We start from the raw sequence: 26,485 nt of genomic DNA on the forward strand, positions 1-26,485 counted from the left end.
CAAAATACTGAATAGGAAAAATCTGCAGCCAAGAATACTCTATCCAGCAAGGCTAACATTCTGAATAGAAGGAGACATAAAGACTTTCCCAGGCAAACAAAAACTAAAGGAGTTCATGACCACTAAACCAGCCCTGCAAGAAATGTTAAAGGGGGCTCTTCGAGTGCAAAGGAGAGACCAAGAGTGACAAAGACAAGAAAGGATCAAAGAAAATCTCCAGGAACAATGACAAAAAAAGTAACACAGTGGGAATAAATACAGATCTATCAATAATTACTTTGAATGTAAATGGACTAAATGCTCTAATCAAAAGACATAGGGTGTGAAAAAGGATAAAAAAAAAATGACTCATCCATATGCTGCCTACAAGAGATTCATTTTAGACCTAAAGACACCTGCAGATTGAAAGTGAAGGGGTGGAGAAATGTTTATCACACAAAATAAAGTTGGAGTAGCAATACTTATATTGGACAAATTAGACTCTTTTGCTTTTGTATCATTTTTATCCTGCTTTGGTATCAGGGTAGTAATGGCCTCATGGAATGATTTTGAATGTATTGCCTCTATTCCATTACTTGTAAGATTTTGATAAAGATCATCATCAATTATATAGTTTTTAATGTTTGGTAGAATTCACCAGCGAAACCATATGGTCTTGGGCTTTTCTGTGCTGGGAGATTTTTGATTTCTAATTGAACTTGAATTCTTGTTATTGGTCTAAGAAGATTTCCTATTTTTTGGATTCAAGATCTGAGATCCAATCATGGTAACTTGTGCATTTTTAGGGATTATCTGTGTTTTTTTTCTAAGTTATCTGAATTGTTAACATATAATTGTTTATACTAATCTATTATCACACTATGTATTTCTGTGGTTATATGCTGTACTATTTTCTCTTCCATTTCTCATTTTTGTTTTTGAGTCTTCTCTCTTTTTTTTTCTTAGTTAATGTAAAGCATTGCCAATTTGTTTCTTTTTGTGGAAAAACTGGTTATTACTTTCCATGTTCTGTTATTGTTTACTCTGATTTCTATTTTATTTCTTTCTGATTTTCTTTGTTCTTTTTTCTTCCTCTACTAAATTCTAGCTACGTTTCTTCTTTTTCTAGTTCCTAGTGGTGTCATGTTGTTTATTTGAACTTTCTTAATACAAACATTTATAACATAAATTTCATTCTAACATCCGCTTTTGCTGCAACCCATACATTTTGAAATATTGTGTTTGCTTTTTCTTTGGTTTCGAGACATATTTTGATTCGTCGTTTGATTTCTCATTTGGCCCATTGCTTGGACAGTTGTGGCTTGCTTAATATTTATATATTAAATATTTAATATTTTTTTAAAAGAATGGCTTCCTGGGGCGCCTGGGTGGCTCAGTCGGTTGAGTGACCAACTTCGGCTCAGGTCATGATCTCGCGGTCCGCGAGTTCGAGCCCCGCGTCAGGCTCTGTGCTGACAGCTCAGAGCCTGGAGCCTGTTTCGGATTCTGTGTCTCCCTCTCTCTGACCCTCCCCTGTTCATTCTCTGTCTCTGTCTCAAAAATAAATAAACGTTAAAAAAAAAATTAAAAAAAAAAAAAAAGAATGGCTTCCTCCAGTCCCCCTATACAGTCAGACATTCTTTTTTGCCTTCCAATAAAAACTATAGTATCTTCAACATAAAGTTACATGACAATGCAAGGGGACCTTCCCGAGGCTCCTTTTTTCAAAGGAGGGGATTATAGTGAAAAAGGGTGGGTCTACATTTCTTGTATAAGCATTTGCCCCCTATTTCTCCACACTTGCATTCACGCTGTGGCCACTAGGAACTTCAACAACTTACTTGCAAGAGAGGTCCACAGCCAGAGGATTCGGAGGGGGTATAATCAGACCAACAGAAGGGACGAGCATGTCCACGCCTCCCGGACCTGTCACATACCACTTGCTGCGCTCATTATTGTCCTTCAGGATACACTCGTCCCCTTTGTGCACGATTTTCTGTAAGGCAAGCGGCCCGGTGTTTTGGCTTTACTCATGAGTACACACATTCTTATCTTTTTTCTCAAAGGGAGAAATAGAGATGAAATATGCAAACTGTTTGAGCTTTTATCTTATTATTTGCCCTTAAATGAAGATGATCTTTACACATCCCATCAATACTGATGCTTTAAATAATACATGTGAGCCTAAAAGGTGTGTATAAAATGAATTAGGTAAAGTAACTTTCCAACGACAGCCTGGGGAATCCATCAGTAAAGTGAGAAATCCTTTTGTAAAGCAAAAATTCCCCCCGTGGCTTTTCTATTTTTGTGAGTTCATATTTTATATATTAAATTTGAGTATGTGGGAGTCACCTGTCTCATTCACTTGCTCTTAAAAGTTAGAAATAAAAAGAAATTCTGAAATTCTTTCCCAGAAAATAACTTTCTAAATTAACTACAACATCTAAATAGCTTACTTTTTTTTAAGTTAATTTATTTATTTTGAGAGAGAGGAGGAGAGAGCGCACAGGCATGAACAGGGAAGGGGCAGAGAAAGAGGGAAAGAGAGAATCCCAAACAGGCTCTGTGCTGTCAGTACAGAGCCCCACATGGGTCTTCATGTCACGAACTCTGAGATCATGACCTGAGCCAAAATCAAGAGTCATATGCTTCACTGACTGAGCCACCCAGCCCCCTGAATAGCTCACTTTCTAAATCAACTCCATAGCTTCTTGAAATGGGTACACTTCAAATAGAACAACTATCTTAACTAGTGAAATGTAATAAGCTTGATATTTATGTATTTCATATCTCTATTTCAACTTGCTTCTCTCCATGCAAGTTCTCTTTTTTTTTTTAATGTGTATGTATTTTTAAGAGTGCGAGAGAGAGAGACAGAGTGAGATTAGGGGAGAGGCAGAGAGAGAGGGAGACACAGAATCCAAGGCAGGCTCCAGTCTCCAAGCTGTCAGCACAGAGCCCGACGTGAGGCCGGAACTCACAAACTGTGAGATCATGACCTGAGCCGAAGTCAGTCACTTAACTGACTGAGCCACCCAAGTGCCCCTTACCATGCAAGTTCTTAAAACATCTCCACCTGTTAGAATAAACTCCACCGTTTTATAACATGTATCTAAACAGCTGGTCATATATTTCTTAAATCCTCCATAATTTTTACAGGAAAACAAAGTTGTGCGGGGGCACCTGGGTGGCTCAGTCAGTTAAGCATCCGACTTCAGCTCAGGTCATGATCTTATGGCTCATGAGTTTGAGCCCTGAGTCAGGCTCTATGTCTTTTGACTCTGTGTCTCCCTCTCTCTGCCCCTCCCCTGCTCCTGCTCTGCCTCTCTCTCTCTCTCAAAAATAAACATTAAAAAAAATTAGAAAAAAAAAAAGAAAAAAAGCTGTGAAAATCACATAAGTAATTAGTAAAAACAAGTCCTCTTTCCATATAAATGCTTGTATTTACCACAGAGCCTGTAGGATTAATATGCTCAATCAATTCATAATGTCTGTAACCACATTCACTTCAAACGCAGCATAATGCTCACATTCCCGCTTTCTTTCATGTCAGAAACTTAAAGTTCTTTATAGAAATTTTAAGATTTTAAAATTTAAGATTTAAAGGGTGGGGCATGGGGTGGCTCAGTGGGTTAAGCATCTGACTTCGGCTCACGTCATGATCTCATAGTTCATGGGTTCCAGCCCTACCCTGTGCTGACAGGGCAGAGCCTGCTTGGGATTCTCTCTCTCCCTCTCTCTCTTTCTCTCTCTCCCTCCCCCTCTCTGTCCCTTCCCCCACTCTCATGCACTGTCTCTCAAAATAAATAAGCTTAAAAAAAAAAGATTTAAAGGGTAATCACAGATGAAGTTCTGCATATTAGAAGAAGAGAAGTATTAATACTTAAAATGAAAAGTTTAAAAATAACTGTTGCCCTGGGCACCTGGATGGCTCAGTCGGTTGGGCATCCGACTCTTGATTTTGGCTCAGGTCATGATCCCAGGGTCATGAGACAGAGCCTCACATAGAGCTCTGTTGTAACCTCAGAGCCTGCCTGGGATTCTCCTACTCCCTCTTTCTCTCTGCCACCGCCCTCCACTTGCCTCTCTCTGTCTCTCTCAAAATAGATAAAAAAACATTTAAAAAATAATCACCACTGTCCTAATTATCAAGAGCTATGATAAGAGTCAGAGTAAAGCTGCTGCAGTTCAACAGTTTGTTGCTCTGTGTATGAAAGCAAGGCATTGACTTGGCTGCCCACTGATACGTGGATTAAACTCTACTCCCTCGATGGCAAAAATCTCTAAGCAAAGAAAGGGAAAACATGTGATTCATTCTGAAGAAGTGAGTGCACACCTGGTCTTGTTTGTAGTCACAGAGAGCCCTGAGAATAATGGGTTTGTTGCTTCTGTAGTCTGGGTTGCGTGGTTTCAGCTGCACAATCTTCTTGGACTTGTTTACCAAGTTCTGGACCTGACGCTTGTATTCCAGGATTTTCTCTCGTTCTTTCTGCAATTGGAAATAAGATTGTACTTTAGCATAGATGCTCAGTGCATTTCAGGTAAGACCTGCAAATGACATTAATATAGCTGCTACGACATCACAAATTAGGTATTGTTACAGTTGCCTCAGCTACAAAAGGTTGCAGGTTTATCTATCTGCAGGAACGATAGGAACCTTTCAAAATAAGCCACTTCAGCAGCTACAGAGCCATGAATGAAGTGGGCAGGAAAGAATATCATTGTGTGAAAAGACTTTGCCAATAGAATTTGAAGTATGCTTTCCAAAGGAATTTTCTTGGTAAGTAATCAGTATTCTGTCTTTGTTTTGCGACGATACCTCCAGCTCCTTGATCTGTTCCAGCAGGCGCTGCAGGGGCATGTTCTTGTCACAGGGGTACTTCTTCCTGATGGAGTCCTGAAGGCCCTTCAAGTAGGCTTCAGTTGACTGGGCTTCTTCAAAAAACTATTAAAGATGAGAGTGATCACATGTTAAGGAAAAGGAACTCAGTAGGCAACTACTATTTCCATTTCAAGGAGTATCTTCCCGGAGTCTATTTAATAGGTGGCTAAAGGAAAAGGTTACAGCAGAAGGTATATTAACCTACGTGACAGCCAGAGACATCTGAGTGACTCATGATCAAGTTGCCAATCTGTGCTCCTTGACACGAAAAGCCAATAAATAGGATTTGTAAAATATTTTGAAGACTGTATTCAGTGCTTCTAGGAGTACATTCAAAAGATAAAGTATTCTGGGGCACCCAGGTGGCTCAGTCGGTTAAGAATCCGACTTCAGCTCAGGTCATGAGCTTGTAGTTCACAAGTTTGAGCCCGGGGTCAGGCTCTGTGCTGACAGCTCAGAGCCTGAAGCCTGCTTCAGATTCTGTGTCTCACTCTCTCTCTCTCTGCCCCTCCCCCACTCATACTCGGTGTCTCTCTCCCTCTCTCTCTCAAAAATAAATAAAACATCAAAAAAATTAGAAAAAAAGAAGATAAGGTATTAAGACCTGTACGACAATTAAATTACTACTAAGCATAAAAACCTGGAAGTAGGCAGCATTTTCTTTGAGATGAACATCAATGCACTTAGTGATCTGGAGAATCCAGCTCCACTGTGTCTGAAGAGTATCCATATATGCCTGAAACAAGAAACCATCAGCTGTCACATTGCCACTCAGTGACAAGGACATCCATTCTTTGATTGACATGTGAGCTTGAATGAAAGCTATGAAATATGTTTTATCTATACCAAATCAAGCAAACATTTTTCTAAAAATTGAAAACAGAAACTTCCCAAGGGGGGGTGGGGGGGGGGTGCCTGGGGGACTCAGATGGTTAACCGTCTGACTCTTGGTTTCGACTCAGGTCATGATCTCACAGTTTGTGAGGTCTGTGCTGATAGCGCAGAGCCTGCTTGGAATTCTCACTCTCTGTTCCTCCCCCACTTGTGCACATGCACAGTCTCACTCTCTCAAAATAAATTAAAAAAAAAAAAAAAATTTCCCAATAGGGAACTCTTGGTATGGTAGAAATTAAAAATAGTTTTAGCAAATAGATACCACTAGGAGATTAGCCAAAATATTCACTCAAATGGCATAGTTACTGACCAATCAGAATCAGAACAGACACTGGGTGGCACTGGGGCAGGGTCCTTCCACTGCACCCTGTTCCTATACAGCTTCTGGATGATGAGGAAGTCCAAGGAACCCATGCAGAGGGCTTGAGGGGTTTAAGGCAGTGACTCTTATCAACTGGTATGAAGAACAGTTTCTAACAACCAGTATGGCCATTACAGTGCTGCTACCAGCTAATGTTGGCCTTAAGCACAGCCCACAGATGGCAGCCTAGGGCAGAGGTCAGCGGCCCGAAGGCTACGCTGGACCCACTACATGTATTTATAAATAAAGTTTTGTTGGAACACAGTCATGTTCATTCACTTACATGTTGTTATGGTTACTGTCACACAACAATGTCGGCGTTAAGTAATCTCAACAGAAACCAAATGGCCTGCAAGCCTAAAATATTAATTATTTGGTCCTTTCCAGAAAAGCTTGTCAGCCCCGAGTCTAGGGTTTTGATCCCAAAATATGTAAAATAAACTTGTCATGGCTTTATGATACATACGAATCATTCAATCTGTATAGTATTACTTTATAAAAAGTTCCCCTTTACTCTCTAATGAAAATATCTCTTGAAGCCTACCTCAATTTTGTCTGAAGCTGGATGCTGATTGAGGACAAGTTGGTCACTTTCTTGTTTAAGCTTATTGAGCTCTTTTTCCTTAACTTCCAGTTGGCTCATGCGTATCTGTAAACGAAAGAAAAACAAATCCATCAGAGCAAAGTCACCATTAGCTGGCCATCACTTCTACTGGTTTTAGGGAAAATTAGAATACAAAACTGCATTCTGGAAATGAACAATGTCAAACAGTCGAATTATGGTGTCCTCAAGAATCATAGCATTTTAAAGACCAGAAAGGATGTTTGAGATCATCTAGCACATGGCAGATGTCACACTGGAGACATGTCTTGTCCCAATGCACACAGGCAAAGGGACAGCAACAACTAACGGTGAGATTTCCTAATCCTAGGTTTGAATCCACCACCCTACTGGGCTACACACACTTTGGGATATCCAAATGCATAATTCTGACTCTTATCTACTGTCTTCCAGGATGGTAAGCAATGCATTGCCCCTCTAGAGTCACTGAGAAGTTTCCAGAAAGGAATGGCTTGTCATGACCATTTCAACTGAGGCAGAAGTCCACATAGCTGATTAAATTATTGAGGCCTTTGTCCCCATGTCGGGGCCCTCTCAGGCAAGAGCCTCGCATCTACAACTCCGAGGGGCAAGCTTACAGAGAAGGCCTCCTGCTTCTGCGCGATGTTGGTGTTCCGGTCACTCCAGTCATAGAGCAGTTCCTCCTCCTCACAGTCATTGATCCACATGATCTCTCGGGACGTGGCCTGGATGATGTTCTGCAGCTGTCGCAGGTGATCCATCCTCTCAAAGGACGCTTTCTGCAAGGCAAGTTCAAAAGCAGCATTAGGATAACAGTATGCACCTTACTGGTGTTCTCTGCAGTTTCCATAGATAAATCTGTGTGGTCCCTTTTATTTAAAAAAAATTTTTTTTTTTAATAGACAAATACAGGGGCGCCTGGGTGGCTCAGTCAGTTAAGTGTCTGCCTTCAGCTCAGATCACGATCTCACAGTTCGTGAGTTCGAGCCCTGTGTCAGGCTCTGTGCTGACAGCTTGGAGCCTGGAGCCTGCTTCGGATTCTGTGTCTCCCTCTCTCTCTCTGCCCCTCCCCCACTCATGCTCCGTCTCTCTCACTCTCTTGAAAGTAAACATTAATTAAAAAATAAATAAATCACATGAATCGGTAAAATCTTCCCTGACAACCTAGGATGTAAAAAAAAAAACAAAAACAAAAATCCATCCAAACTTATGATCAACAAGGGAGCAATTTTAGATTCAGTGGAATAGCCTAACGCAAAAGGGTCTTGATTCAGACACTGACGTTTGGTTTCGAGAATTAGTTTTAGACTACAAAGGGAAAAACAGATGCTTAGAAAGATAAGCCAAGTTTTTCCTGCCCTCTGCCGCACCCCAAAATTTCAAGGTGCCATCAGTCATGCCCCGGATCTAATAGGACAATTGTGTCCTACATTGTGTCCCACTAGCTACATTATTTTAAAAGGATCACTGCCAACAAGAAAATATTGAGGACGTGAAGCCAGGGTGTCACAAGTAGGTGAAAAAAAATGGCAACCGCTCTTCTTACCAGTCAAGTGAACTGATTTCACGTTTGTCATAAAATGGTGATGACGGTCTAATCACTCTCTATCTAGGGAAAACAAGTCTTATTTTTGTTTATACTTCATAAAAAGGCTGCAATTGACCAATGGAAAAGCTTTATTTAACACCAAGTATTTAATCTGTGTTATATATGTGACCCTCAACTTGCAAATAAACAGAATATCGGTGAATACTGTCTTCAGAAAAAAAGTCTTCTAACTTCACTTCTGAAGGAACCCCAGCAGTGGAAATGCAGTTAGCATCTACAAGCCCCTAACTATTACTTCCGGGTACTTCCTGGGTTATTAGGTGCTGCCGCCCAGGCTGTTCTCCACTTTTATGGAACTGAACTGAACTGAATGCAGAGATGTCAGAAATAAGTCTGCTTACCAGCAGGTTTTCATACTCCTCCTCCAACTGGTAGATCGCAGATTTCTCCCGCTAGAAAAAGACAAACAGCGAGCAAGTAGTTAATAACCCTCGTGGGTTTGTACAAAAAGAGCAGCCCTTCTAAACCTCCTTTTTGTCAGATATTGACTTCAGATCCCTCAGTAGAAAGAAGTATTTGCTCTAGAAAATCTCAGAAAATCTCTCAGTAAAAATCCCTTTTACTCATAGGGACCTTTTCCCTCACTGGCTGTTTTTTTTTTTTTTTTTTTTGAGAGAGACACAGAGAGAGAGAAAGAGAGAATAAGCAGGGGAGAGACAGAGAAAGAGAGAGAGAGAGAGAGAGAGAGAGAGAGAGAGAATCCCAAGAAGGCTCCATGCTCCATGCAGAGCCTGATGCAGGGCTTGAACTCACAAACCATGAGATCATGAGCCAAAATCGAGAGTCAGACACTCAACCAACTGAGCCACCCAGGTGCCCCAGCCACCAACTGTGCTTTTGTTGCTATCACCACAAAAGGTTGATCACTTAAAGACTCACATGTTAATTCATGTGTTAAGTTTCACAAGACAACTTAGGACTCTCTAGACCTTAGAGAAAAAAGGGAGAAATTTGGTGAGATATTCAGGTAGACAAAAGTAAGGGAGGAAAAAAAAAGGCAGAAGTGAGGATGAGTATCTCTGGTCTAAGTAAAAAAGTGAGGGATTTAAAAGCAGGAGATCTGGTCAGGGGGATCCAAGTACTTAAAATCGAGTGATTATTTCATGCTGTATTTCTTGAGCCAGATGCAAGTCAGTCCTTTGACAAAGGAAAAGTGTTAGGAAGAGACACGATTTCCCTTATTAGAAATCCATTGAATTACCACATAGGAAAGGATTTTCCAAGCACACAAATTTTATAATTGTAGCTCTTTCTCTATTTAAGAGATGCTCTGCTTTCTAAAAACAAACAAACAAACAAAAAACCCTACCACCCTCAAATACCCTATTCTACAAACTGTGCCCAAATGCATGTGTGTCCACCTTTCGCCTTCTGTTCACCTCTCCCTCGAGTGTTAACACAGTCTCTAGCAGGTCTGTTTGAGCCTGCTTCCCCATTTATGAAATGGGATTTTTAGAAATTTCCAGTCTGTTATGGAAGAAATCTTAGGCTAATGTTTCAGACAAAAACGCCCAGGATCAAGAAATTCCACAATCCCTCCATATACTTTTCTAAGATTCTAAAAATGAAAACATCTCAAAGTACCAGGTCAGCCTTAATTTTGTCCAGCTGCCAGCGATAGTCCCCAATGGCGTTGTGGATGCTCCTGTGGCTGTTGATGTGCTGCTCCACGGAGGCCAGGTCCACGCCCCAGGCCACCATATCCATCTCCGCCTGCCAAGGGAAAGAGTGTGCCCTTCATTTCCAATCCTTTCCATTAGATTCACCTTAGCCCCAGCAACAGGGGTCAGAGTATCAAGGGACAGCCATAGCTTCCATTCAGATAAACATGAAGATGTAAATATTCAATGTTCTTGAACCGCCCCCCCACCCACCACCAAAAACTGTAAAGGCTTAGAATTCCTGAACAGCAAACAGGGCTTGCCCAATACTTCCCACAACTTGTTCAACCCCAGCTCAACACGGCTGAGGAGAGATGATGCAGGAAGGAGACTATGTCTAGATTATGTCCTCTAACGAAAAAAATATCTACCTGTGCACATGCAAGTGGCATGTATCTGTATAGTATGTGTATGATATATTAGAAAATACTGATAGAAGTTCCTATATTCAGTCATTTTATTTTTTTTAATATTTATTTGTTTTGAGGTGCAGGAAGGGGCAGAGAGAGAGGGAAAGACAGAATCCCAAGAAGGCACTGCGTTGTCATTGAAGTGAAGTGAAGTGAAGCCTGACACGGGACCCGATCTCACAAACGGTGATATCATGACTGGAGCTGAAATCGAGTCGGGCCCTCAACTGACTGAGCCACCCAGGTGCCCCTAGATTCATTTTAAAATGTGCATCAGGGGCGCCTGGGTGGCGCAGTCGGTTAAGCGTCCGACTTCAGCCAGGTCACGATCTCGCGGTCCGTGAGTTCGAGCCCCGCGTCAGGCTCTGGGCTGATGGCTCGGAGCCTGGAGCCTGTTTCCGATTCTGTGTCTCCCTCTCTCTCTGCCCCTCCCCCGTTCATGCTCTGTCTCTCTCTGTCCCAAAAATAAATAAAAAACGTTGAAAAAAAAAATTAAAAAAAAAAAATGTGCATCAGAAATAGCTCATTAAGCTCAGTCATGTACTACTTCCCAAGCTAAACGGCTGACCTCAAAGTATTTTTCACTGTTCATTTCTTTAAATTATTGCGATTCGTGTTAATTGTTGACTCTTTAAACTTGGCATTTACCATTACCTTTCAGGATGCAAAACTCCCTATGGCCCACTTCAAAGAGAAGTTACTATAGCACATACTCAAAGCCTCATGTTAGCTCTTTAAGAATTAAACCTGACTTTCCAATTTGAGTCCCCACTACTTCAAATTTAAGAATGCCACATAATAAGAAACAAGCGTACTATTCCACAAGTTTCATACTGAGGCAGGTCTATTATCTCATGTTTCTTTTGCACGAGCTCATGTAAATTTTCAAATCACCTGTGTCATCTCTTACACACGCCAAGGCCAAACATCCCAGTCTGGTATTGCAGCAAGAACATAACACACATTGTTCTAAGCCACATCCATGTTCTAATACACTTGGCAAGCCTTCAGAAAGGGGAGCCATTTCAGTCAGATTGCTGAAAGTTACCGGGGACTTTGACCTTTCTCTCCCTTGCTCTTTTCGGCTTTCGAGCAGAAACAGGTGAGTGCACTAGGAAGTTAATAGGATGACCAGGCTCCCATGCACGCCCCTCATTACCAGCAGGGTGTATAGTATCTGAGCAGCCCATCAGCAGAAACACAAATCAGGGAAGCAACAAAAACCTGGCACAGGAGATGTGTGACTGCTTACTGATCATGTGGCTGGGGACACTGCTGCTCCCTTATCAGCTAGCTGGGCCTGTGGCCCAGTCTCCTGGGAGTGAGAAAGAATGCAGGCTGTGCTTGGGGGAAGAGGGATAAGAGGAAAAGACAATCCCAGAGCAAACCCTCAGTAAGTGATAAAACTACTTCTAGTTCCTTTCAAACCATGGGGGCCAGCTGATCTGAACTGCATTGCTCATCAATGGCACCTATTAAAACAATACTCCCCCACCACGACAGAAAAGTGAGCCCACGGGACGATGCCATTTTCCAAACTTTTAAAAATGTTGAGCCTTTGCTACAAAGGATTCTTGCCAAGCTACACCCAACATGAATACAGAAAATGACCGGTGATGAGCTGTCATTTTATATAACTGTCATACTGACTAAGGAGGAATTAGGTGATGGGATGTTTTCACACCAAACAAGTAACTTGGTTCAAAGGTTTTCTCACCTAACATCACTTATGATGTAGCTCAAGCCCCACCGGCTCTGCCAAGCAAGTCTTCCTTTGAGGGCTCCATTCCACAGGGACTGGAGCACCACCCCTCCCCCAGCCCTATCTGAGCAGGATTTTATTACAGCTCAAACACAGCAATTAATCCCACACTGTTCTGGACAGAAATCTGGCATTTGGGCATACATGTCTTGTTTTCTTCAATAACATTCATTTCCAGGACCATGAGACACACCCTTTCTGGTATGGTGCCAATAGATATAAAAAAGCTCAAGGAATGTGTGTTCAAAGATGAGAAGAGAATCTGAAAACATGCAAATAGGACCCTTATTTATGTTTCTGGGATTATAACTGACTTTTCTCCTCTATAAGCCCCACCTTCTATAATAGTATTATATAGTCTTGGGGCGCCTGGGTGGCGCAGTCGGTTAAGCGTCCGACTTCAGCCAGGTCACGATCTCGCGGTCCGTGAGTTCGAGCCCCGCGTCAGGCTCTGGGCCGATGGCTCGGAGCCTGGAGCCTGTTTCCGATTCTGTGTCTCCCTCTCTCTCTGCCCCTCCCCTGTTCATGCTCTGTCTCTCTCTGTCCCAAAAATAAATAAAAAATGTTGAAAAAAAAAATTTTAAAAAAATAAAAAAAATAAAAAAAAAAAATAGTATTATATAGTCTTTATAACAAGTAGGAGAAAAGCTTAATTGAATGAATGAATGTACAGACCCGTAAACCCTCACCACTTAAGTAAAAACATACAAAAAATGTTAAGTGGTTGAGAAACTTTGAACCCACTGCTCAATTGGTCCAACAACAAACAACAAAACCAGTATTTCTTACAACCACAACCACATGGCATAACAAACAATGTCTGCACAACTTATCATTCTATCGTATCCACCTTCTCGAGAGAAGGGTGGGTTATTAGCATCAGGTTTTTCATTATAAAATCCCCATCTACATGATTATGATATATTTCTAATGCCACCTGTTCATTAAAGGGCCTAATGACCACATAAAACAACAAAACAATAATTAGCATTGGAAAACACTTTGTAGAAACTGCAGTTGTAGGGAAAGGCTCAGCATATACTTTGGTTGCCATTATTTTACTCCCCTCCCACACCCATGACGTAATGATTGCACAAGGCAACTGATACTTCAAAAGTATAAGGTAAGCAACCGATGAGCCCAAACCAGAATATCCAGTTTTACTGTTTCCAGCTCCTCCAATTTAACATTTTAAATAAACCTCTACAAGATTTTTTTTAAGTACCTATCAGTAACACAGATGAGGTCACTTACCACCTTACCACTGCTCAAGTAGAAAGAACAATGACCCATGAACTCCAACACATTTTCAGGTTGGGAATGGTAAGAGCTAGATATTCAAAATCTACTTATTAAATTATACCTGTTAAATGTTACCTGTATGATAAATTAGGACCATAAAACAATGAGGCTGATTCCCTAAGCCACAGAAGAGAAGAAAAAAAAAAAAAAGCTGAAGTTTTATTTATTTCAAAAAAAGAAGCATTCAATTTAAATTGTATATCAGGAAAATACGGAAAACAGCAAGTTTCTACTGCCAACTGAGGTCCCAGACCACTCTGTGGCCAGACCACTGGGGCCAACCCTGCCATGTTCTATACACCTGACACCCAGGTGTGGAACACTCCAGAACCAACCGCGTCTGGAAGTTGCTTACCCTCTGCTGCCTCATCCACCCCAGACATTCGCTGGTGAGGCGTTTGGTGAATTCATCCCACCCGGAGCCACTCTGACAGGTGTACCCTCCACCACCTTTGGAGCTGGCCCTTCGGACTCGAGGGACGCTAATGGCTTTATAAAGGGCTCGCATTTGCTCCTGGAGCTGAAGCAGTCTGAAAGGAAAGGAAAACAATTACACTGTGGCAGGAAAACAGCCTATGAAGACATGTTCTGGACAAATGTCCCCCCTTCTGAGTCTCCTTTGTGTTAGCACGGAGGTCACAAATGTCTTATTTAAAGAATTCTTTTCTTTTCTTTTCTTTTTTTTTAAGTTTATTTATTTTGAGAGCAAAAGAGACAGCGTGAGTAGGGGAGGGGCAGAGAGAGAGAGGGAGAGAGAGAATCCCAAGCAGGCTCTGCACTCCCAGCGCAGAACCCGATGGAGGGCTCGAACCCATGAAGGTGCAAGATCATGACCTGAGCTGAAACCAAGAGCCAGTTTAACCAACTGAGCCACCCAGGTGCCCCTGAAGATTTCTTTTCTTTACCACATGACTTGAATCTCAATTACATACAAGAACCTCAATATTATGATGCTCAGAGTCTGAAACATCACAGAAAGTGTCGCTGGCTTTGCCTAACCCGGTAGCACCCCCTGCTTCCCCCCAAGTTTCACCCTGGGAATTTGCCTCGTGCCATGGGCCCCAAGTACCATGACAGCAAAATCAAGACCACCCATCTCTGCTGTGAACTGCTTTTTCAACTCTACATGCCTCAGTTCTGTATGCATCAAACGGGGCTTGCCTTGGTATTAGACTCTTGAAAGTCAAATGCTGTGCCCAAGGTTTTCGCTGCCCCCTAAAAAATAGAGGTACATGTAACATCTCATAACAAACTCAACCCCTCAATCAATACAAGCCCACTCCTTTGGGCACCTCTGTTTAATTCCTTTCATGGAAGCTTTGTGATTCCACATAAGAGGAAGGTAGAATAGAATCACTATATAGCTACTGTATATAGTAGCTGCACAAACACCAAGCGTGCCCAGCCTTTCCTCCGGAATGGCTGTGGTTCCTTCAAGGGAAGACCTGGGCCACATGACTGAGTGCCAGTGGGTGCATGACATTCTTCTTCATGAGGCCTGCCGGTAAGTGTGCTCTGTGATAAAGGCAATACCTTTTCTGATAGGCATCACAGGGCTGGCCCATCTGTCGCATCTCTCTGATCAAGCTATCGGTAATTTCCATCTGATCGTTGGCCTGGGCAAAACATTCATCCAATTCTCTGCTCCGAGCCAGCTGTATCCCATCTCCATATTTCAGTTCCTAAAGGAAAGAATCCACATGAAGGCAACACACGATGCTGGAGAGGAAGACTTTCACTTGTGTTCACGGAAGCAAAAGCTTCTGCTGTAAACTTGACAAATAGTAGAAGATGCCATTTTGCATGCGACTAACTGAAAATTACCTTATTAATTTGGTGGGACAGGTAGGTAAATATGGGCGGATTCATGAAGCAAAATTTGTGGACTATATTTTAAATTTTTACTAGGCCTTTAAAGGCAAAGTTACGGAACACTGAGTTTTCCCTTGCTTCAATATGTTAAATGCTATCTTTCATATTTACAAAGAACATCCATCCAATGGGAATTTCACTGGGGTCAGAACACTCTACTGGATAAAGTGTTTTACACACACACTGAGCTTTTCCTGCATCTTCGAGGAACACAGCTTTTCAGTTCTTAAAAGGAAGCTATCTAATTCATGGTATGGGGCTAATCAATTTCCCGCTTCTGATGATGCATCACAGTCGTGTGAGATGTCACCTCTGGGGGAAGCTGGGTGATGGGGTACACCAGGGTGGTCTGTACCATTTTTACAACTTCTTATGAGTCTATAATTATTTCAAAATTAAAAATTGTTTTAAAAAAAGAAAGCTTCCTCTTTTCACATGCAAGAGGCCGCTGCTTCAGGGCCATAGATGAGCTTTCCCTCAAATTTTACAATTGCTGTTTTCATTTGACTTCAGCCAAATGAAGCAAGTATGCTACCTATTCCTGATGTTATTACACTTCAATGCATGTAAGTCAAAATACACTGAGAATATGATGCCAGGTACATTTTTACAACCACATGTAAAACGTCTCCACAGCCACTACAAATCGTGTCCAGGACTGTGGTGTGTATGTATTCAATATTAAATCACTGGAGGCTCCCGTTTTTGTTTTTAATTTTTTTAATGTTTATTTTTGAGAGAGAGACAGAGTGCAAGCAGGGGACGGGCACAGAGAGAGGGAGACACAGAATCTGAAGCATGGAACCTCCTATTTTGCTTTATGTAAAGGAATCACAGCTCTGTGATGAAGAATGTGTTTTAAATCAGAGACTAGGCAGGGGGGGTGGGGTAGCACATGGGAGGCTCAGTCGGTTAAGCGTCAGCTTTGGCTCAGGTCATGATCTCGAGGTTCGTGGGTTTGAGCCCCGCATCGGGTTGTGTGCTGACAGCTCAGAACCTGGAGCCTGTTTCAGATTCTGTGTCTCCCTCTCCCTGCCCCTCCCCCACTCACGCTCTGTCTCAAAAATAAACATTAAAAAAATAAGTCAATAAAAAATAAAAAAATAAATCAGGGACTTGGAACAACCAGAACTAGAGTCAAGCTAGTTTGCTGAGCCCCAAATATCCTTTTATACTGATTAAAGTGAAGTTATTTTTTAACTGGGTAAAATAAACTAGAACCCACACAGATCTCTAAAATTGAGAAATTAGAACATTAAGATATTCTCCAGACAGAACACATAAATTTACTTGGTTAAAATCCCTCTTTGTATTTCACAGGGGGAGCTTTGTGATGGGCCAGATTCCAGGTGTAACCCCTACATTAATATCAGCATAGGGAAGATTGAAACTCAGTTCCTTCCCTGGAGAGATACGATAAATCAGGGGAAACAGAGAAAAGGTGTCTACAGCCCCACCATTCTGGTTTTTAGCAAAACCAGAGCAAATCTGAATGCTAGCTACAGTGTTTTAAAATTAAAACTTTACAAATACAATCCATGATTGCTAAGCCTGTTTCAATGAGAACTTAAGCTAATACTCAGAAATAACATGAGGCTTTCATAAATGTTACCATTTTTCCTCAATTTTCCATTGCTCATTTTCTTCCTTCCTTCCTTCCTTCCTTCCTTCCTTCCTTCCTTCCTTCCTTCCTTCCTTCCTTCCTTCCTTTCTTCCTTCTTTCCTTCCTTTCTTCCTCCCTTCCTTCCTTCCTTTCTTTTTCTTTTCTCAAATAGAATTGTTCTCACAATACAGGAATATTTCCTGACCAAAAAAAAAACTTATTACATTGATGGCGTACGTCACAATCCAGTGACATAAACATGTCAGGCTGCATTTCTAGGAAGAGAAAGCATGACAATAATCATCAAAATAATAAATAAATGGCGCGTTGTTGCAATTCCAAAAGGGTGGCAATCCGTAAACATTTGTTGGAAACTGATTGTTTAACTGTTGTTAAACCAACAAATAGATGAAGAAGATACACCTCCCTCTCTAGTCTGTTTTGAAAAAGATAATCTCTAAACTCTAAGTATGCAGGACATCAGTGAATAAGGATGCACAGATCAGGACAAGAAGTCTAAGCTAACGGGGACAAAGGTAGAGGTGTATGGCATTCTTGAAGAACAAGAAAGCTCACCGGCTGTACAATCAGCTCGGCCCGCATCAAACAATCCGAGCAGTTCTGCAGAAGCTCTTGGATGGTGTTCTGGTTCTGGTGCCTGGACATCGTCCCGGTTTGACTGACAAAGCAAACACAAAGAAAGCAGATGTGAAATTTATTTTTTTCCCCATTTCGAAATAATCTCAAACTTTCAGAAAAGCTGCAAAAATGAAACAAAAACACGCCTGTAGACCTTTTGTGCAGATTCCCTCATTGTTAACGTTTCGCATGTTTGTTTTATCGCTCTTCCCCTCTCTGCAGGTGTATTTATTGCCGTATATACACATTTGTCTGAGGACGCCTGGGTGGCTCAGTCGCTTGAGCATCTGACTTCGGCTCAGGTCATGATCTCTCAGCTTATGAGTTTGAGCCCCACATCGGGCTCTGTGCAGACAGCTCAGAGCCTAGAACCTGCTTCGGATTCTGTGTCTCCCTCTGTCTGCCCCTCTCCCTCTCGCTCTCGCTGTCTCTCTCAAAAATAAATAAACATTAATAAAAATTAAAAATAAACATTAAGAAAAAATTTATATACATTTGTCTGAAGCATTTAAAAATATTCATAAACTCTTTACCCCAAAATATTTCAGCATGTTTCCTAAGAATAAACATTCAATTATATAACCACAGTACAGTTACCAAAATCAAGACATTCAAAACTAATTGAATATTATTTTCTAATCTATAGAACTTTTTCCAATTTTACTAATTAGCCCAATAATGTCCTTCACAGCAAGCTTCCTCCCCACCCCCAGGTCTAAGATCCAACCCAGAAATATTCCCTTGAGTTATAAAAACACATTTCCAGCAGCTTATCCATCACCTTTCCTGCTTCATCCCATAATAACTGATAATGCGATTATCCATGCAAGGCCCTCCAAGGGAAGACCTCAAGGGATCAGACCCAGAACAGGAAAGTTTCACAGTCAAGTCTGGCTGAGGAAAACAGTAGGAGGTGTGAGAAGAGTTTATTCTACAAAAAATATTGATAAAGAAATATGTGTCAGGAAAGCAACGGGAAATTTAAACATCTTGAATGCAAAAACAAGCTGCTTTTCCTTTCAAGATGACCCTACGGAATATTTTTCTCTACAATGATAATCACCCAAATGCACATCTCACATGAAACATTTTCCTGGCAGATGCATGGTAGAAACCTTAAACAAACAAACAAAAAAGGCGGGGGGCAACACCCAGGTGAAGCGTCTGACTTCAGCTCAGGTCACTATCTTGCAGTTCATGAGTTTGAACCCCATGTCGGGCTCTGTACTGACAGCTCAGAGCCTGGAGCCTGCTTCAGATTCTGTGTCCCTCTCTCTCTGTTCCTCCCCCACTTGTGCTCTGTCTCTCTCTCTCTCTCTCTCTCTCTCAAAAATAAATATTAAAAATTTTTTTTAAAAGGTGGTGTTGTAGATGTTCCATATTTTTTTAAAGTTTATTTATTTATTTTGAGAGAGAGAGAGAGCACAAGCAGGGAGAGAGAGAATCCCAAGCACGCTCCACGCTCAGGGCGGAGCCCCACATGGGGCTCGACCCATGAACCATGAGGTCATGACCTGAGTAGAAACCAAGAGTTGTACACTTAACTGAGCCACCCAGGCACCCCTATAGATGTTCTATATTTTAAAGAAAGAGATTACGAGACTATAATGTGCTCCAGATATACATAAAAAGAGCAACATAGAATAAAAGTATTATTTTTTAATTTGCCAAGATACATTCATTATGCTACAGCATAGCCTCCTAAGCCTTAGTGGAAAGAGATTTAAAGCATATTAAATTATTGCTGAATGTTTGGGAAAAGGCCTCCTGAGTTCTTCACAGGGCTTCAGAGCCACCAGGGCTTCAGCCAGGACTGGTCTACACCTGCAGATAAAACTGATGCCTGTTGGATGCACTGGACTTTCTCTTATGTGTATATGTGCCTGCATGTGGGGGGGGGGGGGTGTCTGTGTGTGCTGTAAAGAAAGAATGTCACTTTGAAAAAAAGGAGGGATTTGTAAAACACAGGCTACCCCATGGGTAGATGGGATGAGATTGCAAGAAACTTCTCCCACAGCACCTGATTCTGCGTCTTTTCACGTTGGGGAAGCAACTGACTTTCTCTGCCACCTATTTTGGTCCCTCTCTACAAGGAAGGCTTCTCAACAAGCCAGCACTAGCTGATGTACGTGGGTGAGGAAGCTCTCCCTGGGAACCACTCCCGGATGATGACACGGCTTCTCCAGGCAGGCCCAGGCACAATGCTGCCTGAACTGCCCACCTACCAAAACCCACACACCCCGCCCCTCACCCCCCATGAGCACAGCCTTCTCTTTCTTCCACTCAGAATTATACAGGAAACCTGGCACACTTCTCATATCGCTGAGATGTAAACAAGACTGAATCAGTTGTCAAAACTTGTGCAAAATTCCAATGGACTTAAGAATCACATGAAAGAAATTCAAGAGACAAAGGAAAAAATTAGGAAATACAGAAACCTCATTTAGAACCCGAGGATGGATAAGGAATTTAGGAAGGTCCTGTGTAATTATATTTATTTTCTTTATTGAAAGGCGATGAGAGTGCCTTTGTTCTGAAACGTTTCGTGACTGCTTCCAGCAATCTGGTCCAGAGAGTGATTCCCACAAAGCAAGCCAGTCCCCGGTATATAAACGAAAGGGCTATCTCTTAGTGCAATGCAAAGTCAGGGTTCCTCAAATGATTTAATAGCATGGGCTATTGTAAAAAGTATCACAAACTGAGCTGCAAGACAGAGGCTGACAGGAGAAACTGAGTGAAGCACATATGAAAACTCTCTAGTGGATCTGCAACTTTTCTATAAATCTACAATTATCCGAAAATAAAAATGTATAAAAAAAAAAACAAAAAAAAAAGAGGCAGGGAGGCCAAACTCAGCTGTGGATGAATGGACCAAAGTGTACGTACGAGTCTTTTTAAGAGTGAGGTGATGACACTAAATTCACTTGATGACAAAACAGAAAACTCACCAGCTGCTTTTAAACCAACTATTAGAGTAGTTCCATGACATAGGAATGAACTGTATGCAGCAAAAAGGGAGGTGAGGGAATTTGATGTTGGCTTAAAAATACACGGACTTTTGGGGCGCCTGGGTGGCTCAGTCGGTTGAGCTATCAACTTCAGCTCCGTGTCTGAGTTCGAGCCCCGCATCAGGCTCTGTGCTGACAGCTCGGAGCCTGGAGCCTGCTTCGGATTCCATGGCTCCCTCTCTCTCTCTGCCCCTCCCCCCACTCACATCCTGTCTCTGTCTCTTTCAAAAATAAATAAACATTAAAAAAAAATTTTTTTTAATACATGGACTTTCTGCATGTTTTTTGTTCCCTCCTACTTTTAGAAGACATTTCCCCTACAAAGATCTGAACTTAATCAAAAAAACAGGTAACTCCATATGTTGCTAATAATTCTGAAAAAAATCTTCATGCTTCACTAAAGGACTTGCCTATGTTCACCATGCATGCCTTAGATATCCACTAAAACCCCCTATGTGTTGCTTGGCAATTAGGCGAATAGATTAACCACTGTACAGGAAAGAGAAATGTACAAAAATTGAATCTTTTTAAGGGTCAAAAAGAAAAAAAAGGGAAAGCTAAGTGTTAGAAAAACATAATGAAGAATTTTCCATCTTGCTATATGTCCATAGGAAAATATGACCTAATTAACCAAATTTCAACTTACGACTTTTCAAGACTTCATCTGGTTCCTTTTTTAAGTTTATTTACTGAGAGAGAGAGAGAGAGAGAGAGAGAGAGCACGCACGCACACATGTACGCATGTCACAGGGAGGGGCAGAGACAGAGGGAGAGAGAGAATCTCAAGCAGGCTCCACCCTCATCATGAAGCTGGACTCGGGGCTTGATCTCATGAACTATGAGATCGTGACCTGAGCGGAAATAGAGTCAGACGCTCAACTGCTCAACCGACTGAGCCACCCACGCGCCCCAAGACTTCCTCTGATTCTCAAAGCGAAATCTACCCATCTTGTCTCTCATCTGTAAAAATCCCACTTCAGCAGTGTGGCCAGGAACACCCTTTGGGCACAGAGCTAGGTGAGAGAGGGAGCCAGGTGTAGGCTTTTCTAATAGGTGAGTCCAGCAAAATCAGGGGCAGGGAGGCTCAGGCTGACTGAGGTTTAGTGACTGGGGAAAAGAGAATCCACTTTCACGTTCCATTTGCTTGTCTGCGGCCCTAGGAAGACTCCACGTAGAAATGGCTGTACTTCAATCAGGGAGAAAGTGCAGGCGAATGGACTGTGACTCATCAAGTCAGTCCGCCATCAGACGCTCAACACTGTGCAGGATCCGTCAGCATGACAGCCAGGAGAAAATCAGAAAAGAGTGAATATTGCTCCCTGAGAGCTTGCTCAGGGAGCACGTGCCTTTTTGTTACAGCTGTGTGCCACTCAAAACTTTTTAAGTCAAGTCATATTTTTAATTTACCACATCACAATTTCAGAACTTTTTTTTTTACATCAGAAATTTCTGGACCTCGGTTTTCTCATCTGTTAGGCTAGATAGGATATCTAAGATTTCTTTAGCTCACTCCTCTGTAACTGTTTTATGAAACCACCAAACTCACTCCTACTGATCATAATACAAAAGTCTCTTCTAATGGTAGGGAATGAAGTTTCCTCTTCAGTTCACAAGGTGACTGGAAAAATGCAAAATTCTACCACAGATGAAGAAATAATTTTTAAGTAAAAGTACTTATTTAGCAAGCATATAGAGATTTTAAAAATCCCTGGCCTCAAAAAAAATTGTCAATACTGCTATGTATAGATGTTGGGGTGCAGCGATTTTAAACCATGTTGGGAATTGAACTAACAAAGCTCAAAGTTCAATTTTTAAATTCATGGGAGATGAAAGATGTCATGTAAAAAAAAATGTTTTAAAAAAGCCCACAAGAAGACAAAACTTACTTGGGTCAAATCAATCAAAAATACTGACTTCTAAACTAAAATTAATTACTGTCCTTGAAAAAATAACATTTGTCCTTCGAAGTTTTTAACTTCTCAGAAATTCTGTTTTATCTTCAAACATACAAAGGCAAGTGGTTCATACTATAAAGAACCTGCCTGAACAAACATCAAAAAAAAAAATTCATTCTAAAACTTGTTTAAACAAGTAATGGTTCTAACTGTTTACATAAAGTTTCCTTCATCAATGGCTAAAAGGAAAACCCATTCTGGATCTTAATCCAAATTTTAAGGACAGACCACATGATTATGTGAACAATATTAGAGAGCTTTTCATGTTTTATTTTCCTACTGCCAAATAACATTCTTTTCTTTAAAAATAAGACTTCAACATTAGCTGTATTGAGACATTAAGTTTAATGCCTATTGCCGAGAATATAAGCAGAAAACACAAGACAAATATTTTGAGTGCATGCAGCATTACAAGGTAAGAGAAAAAAATTTAATATTTACTCTTTCTGATTTTCAAAGTCATTTTATAATAATCAGTATTGCTCATTGCACACGTGGTCCATGCCAACTAATTCTGTAGTGCTTTTGTGTATACACTTTCTCTCCTATTGGATTCCTTCTTTTCTTCCTTCCTCTCTCTCTCTCCCTCTCTGTCTAGCTCTACCACCATCTTTATCTCTTGCCTTTCTTTTGTTCAGTCCATCAACACAGGGTCCTTATGTCTCTTTGTATTCAGGTTCACAGAATAATGGCTTTAGAAAAGCTCAATAAATATTTGTTGGAAATTATAATTATGTAACGCATTAATATGGATCTTAAAGCCTATTTGCTTAGCTCTTTCTAATTTTAAACAAATTTTTTAATGTTTATTTAATTTTGAGAGAGAGAGAGAGAGAGAGACAGAGCAGGAGTGAGAAAGGGGCAGAGAGAGAGGAAGACACAGAATCTGAAACAGGCTCCAGGCCCTGAGCTGTCAGCACAGAGCCCGATGTGAGGCTCGAACCCGCGAACTGTGAGATCATGACCTGAGCCGAAGTCAGCCGCTTAACCAACTGAGCCACCCAGGAGCCCCAGCTCTTTCTAATTTTCAAAGCATTTTCACGTAAACTATTCTGAGTTTCTTTAGAGGATCTTAAGTAAAAAGCGGGGGGCGGGGGGAAGGTGACGTTTGGAAAAGGAAAACATCTTTACTTCTTCATTTCAGGGCAACATCCTACCTCCAAGACACACTAAACACACTACGTATCAGTCGAAATGTCACTGAACAAGCTCAAAGTCCTTCAGAACTTACAGACCAAACTGCTGCCTCTTCACTAGGCTCTCAGGTTCACACCTCTGCCCTCATTCTGCACTAGTTATTTACACACCTGTCCGTCCTACTCCTGTCGAGCAAAGTCTCACATCTTAGTCATCCTTGACTCACACACGCACCTAACAACACAGTTTTGCACACAGAAGGTACTTAATGTGTATTTGTTTGGTTTAGTAAAGGAGAAGCAAAATGAAGGTATATAAAAAGGCTGATCTGAGGATACCACCACTCGCTCATTACCCAGATTTCCAAAGCCAAGTCAGGTGGCGCATCTATTCTGCCCCCTACCCCCATTCCCACCCCAGCAATGTACAAAGAGAGTTTTCTTCTATAAATTTTAGAAAGGGGCCTCCTCTGAGCCTTCCTTTTGTCCCCACCCATGAGCTTTGGAAGCAGTCTCTAATAAAAGTTGACATCCTTTCCATGTTCATTATCTTCACACGGTTTTCCGTGGATTGGAGCATCACGGGGCAAACGAATCACATACCATTAACTTCATATAAACACTTCCGAGGTCGGGGAGACAGATTCCGCTCTCTGCTCAGCTACTTCCACTTGTACAGCCTGGGACTTTGAGCAAATAAATGACTTGGACTCCTGGTGCCTGGAGTTTCTGCGTCTGCAACATGTAGGAACACACCCACCTCCTGGGGTTGACAAGACACTCAGAGGAGCCAGTAAAGGCCCACAAAGCCCAGAAGAAATTCAGTCGTCACTGCTGCTGCTTGCTAGGCTAGGCTTCTCAGATTTGTTTTATTTTTCATTTTGTGTCTCTGTCTCAATGCATAATTTTGAACTTTTCCCAAAGATGTTTTGCATCAAACCGGGGTGAGGTGGGAAGAAAGAAAGAAAGAAAGAAAGAAAGAAAGAAAGAAAGAAAGAAAGAAAGAAAGAAAGAAAGAAAGAAAGAAAGAAAGAAAGAAAGAAAGAAAGAAAGAAAGAAAGAAGGAAGGAAGGAAGGAAGGAAGGAAGGAAGGAAGGAAGGAAGGAAGGAAGGAAGGAAGGAAGAAAGAAAGAAAAAGAAGAAATGGATTAGGCAGTAAACATGAGGCATTTCAGAGGTTATTACAAGACCTAAAAGGGGCACCTGGGTGGCTCAGTAGGTGAAGCGTCCGACTCTTGATTTCAGCTCGGGTCATGATCTCACAATTCGTGGGATCGAACCCCATGTGGGGCTCTACACTGACATGGCAGGGCATGCTTGAAATTCTCTCTCTCTGCCTCTCCCCTGCTCTCTCTCTCTCTCAAAATAAATAAATAAACATTTAAAAAAAAAAAAGATGTGAAAATAACACCTTGAGAGGATTCAAAGAAAGTGATACATTTTAACAACGTGAAAGAAATTTCCTAAAGAGATGAGAAAATTCAGAAAAAGATGTCCTCTTATCCTTCATGAAGCAGAAATGACTTATCAATATTTGGTCCTTACAAACTCAATACCACAATAAGGATTTGTATTTTGAATTATTCCCCTATGAGAAAACTTACATTCATTCTGAAGCCTAAAAAAAAATCATTGACAGGTTATCTGCTTATCCATCAAGAAGTCAGCTCCTGGGCGCCTGGGTGGCGCAGTCGGTTAAGCGTCCGACTTCAGCCAGGTCACGATCTCGCGGTCCGTGAGTTCGAGCCCCGCGTCAGGCTCTGGGCTGATGGCTCGGAGCCTGGAGCCTGCTTCCGATTCTGTGTCTCCCTCTCTCTCTGCCCCTCCCCCGTTCATGCTCTGTCTTTCTCTGTCCCAAAAATAAAAAACATAAAAAAGAAGTCAGCTCCTTTTTAATTTTTTTCAGGTGCCAGATGAAGTCAGGGATGTTATGTTTGCATGTAAAAAATTTAGTTGCAGGGGCACCTCGCTGGCTCAGTTGGAAAAGCATGCGACTCTTGACATTGGGATCCCGAGTCTGAGCTCCACGATGGGGGCAGATATTACTAAAAAAATAAATAAATAAACTTTCAAAAGTAAATAAAATGTTTTTTAAAAATGTAATTCCAAGCAAGAACTTAGACCTATTTGCAAAAGCATCATCATTTTCACGAAATGTAGATTTCACATCCATGAGGTCCTTGCAGGTTCTGGACCCGACCAGTCCAAGCTGTTGGTGGTAAGATGTAAATTCCTGGGCGGCACTAACATTTTACAGGATGTTGCCTCAAAGGAGAGGCTCGCTGAGTCTTAGGGTCTGTGGGGCGGTGCCTTCAACATCAGAACCACACCTGACCATTTCCCACCAAGTGCAGGAGGGAGAAAGAAAAGCAAAGGGTGGGGCAGTGCCCTAAGCACCTGGGCCTCCAGACTGAAGCACTCCTTCTAGAACCTCCTCATCTGGAAAGACAGGTTGGCTGAGGGTTGAGTTAGACTCCCCAGGTCACACCCAAGCCCTCCTTTGCTCCACCCTAAGCAGTCAGCACTGAGGCATCAGGGGCATCAGCAGTTTTTTTTCTTCCCCAAGACATTTCAATCACCTGAACAACAATGAAATTATGCCCATATTTAGAGAAAAAAATTAACTGCTGTTGAAAGCTGCTTTGTAGGTCTGACCAACATGAGTTGGCTTAATACAGCATCATGCTGTGTTTTTTCCTTGGCAGATGGAAACCCTACTGGAGTATTAACAAAAGAATACATTGGTTATGAAATAAATATTTCACAGGAGTGCAACAGATTAAAAAGAAGCAAACACTCGGTTTAGGTAGAAGAGTTTACCAGGACAAA

At 41.6% G+C, this 26,485-nt stretch overlaps 1 protein-coding gene across 2 annotated transcripts in view; it reads right to left on the reverse strand.

The window, feature by feature from the left end:
• Positions 1-26,485, reverse strand: part of DSP (desmoplakin) — a 49,238-nt gene that overhangs the window by 17,049 nt on the left and 5,704 nt on the right. For both annotated transcript variants that reach the window (XM_058733066.1, XM_058733067.1), the window contains exons 2-12: positions 17,495-17,597; positions 14,977-15,125; positions 13,799-13,973; positions 9,893-10,021; positions 8,650-8,700; positions 7,317-7,478; positions 6,661-6,765; positions 5,502-5,597; positions 4,799-4,924; positions 4,316-4,468; positions 1,821-1,975 (exon numbers count right to left, since the gene is read on the reverse strand). In XM_058733066.1, the coding sequence (XP_058589049.1) occupies positions 1,821-1,975; positions 4,316-4,468; positions 4,799-4,924; positions 5,502-5,597; positions 6,661-6,765; positions 7,317-7,478; positions 8,650-8,700; positions 9,893-10,021; positions 13,799-13,973; positions 14,977-15,125; positions 17,495-17,597 (1,404 nt within the window). The remainder of the gene's footprint in view (positions 1-1,820; positions 1,976-4,315; positions 4,469-4,798; positions 4,925-5,501; positions 5,598-6,660; positions 6,766-7,316; positions 7,479-8,649; positions 8,701-9,892; positions 10,022-13,798; positions 13,974-14,976; positions 15,126-17,494; positions 17,598-26,485) is intronic.

The sequence above is a fragment of the Neofelis nebulosa genome, chromosome 6 (assembly GCF_028018385.1).
Source record: "Neofelis nebulosa isolate mNeoNeb1 chromosome 6, mNeoNeb1.pri, whole genome shotgun sequence".
Lineage (NCBI taxonomy): Eukaryota > Metazoa > Chordata > Mammalia > Carnivora > Felidae > Neofelis > Neofelis nebulosa.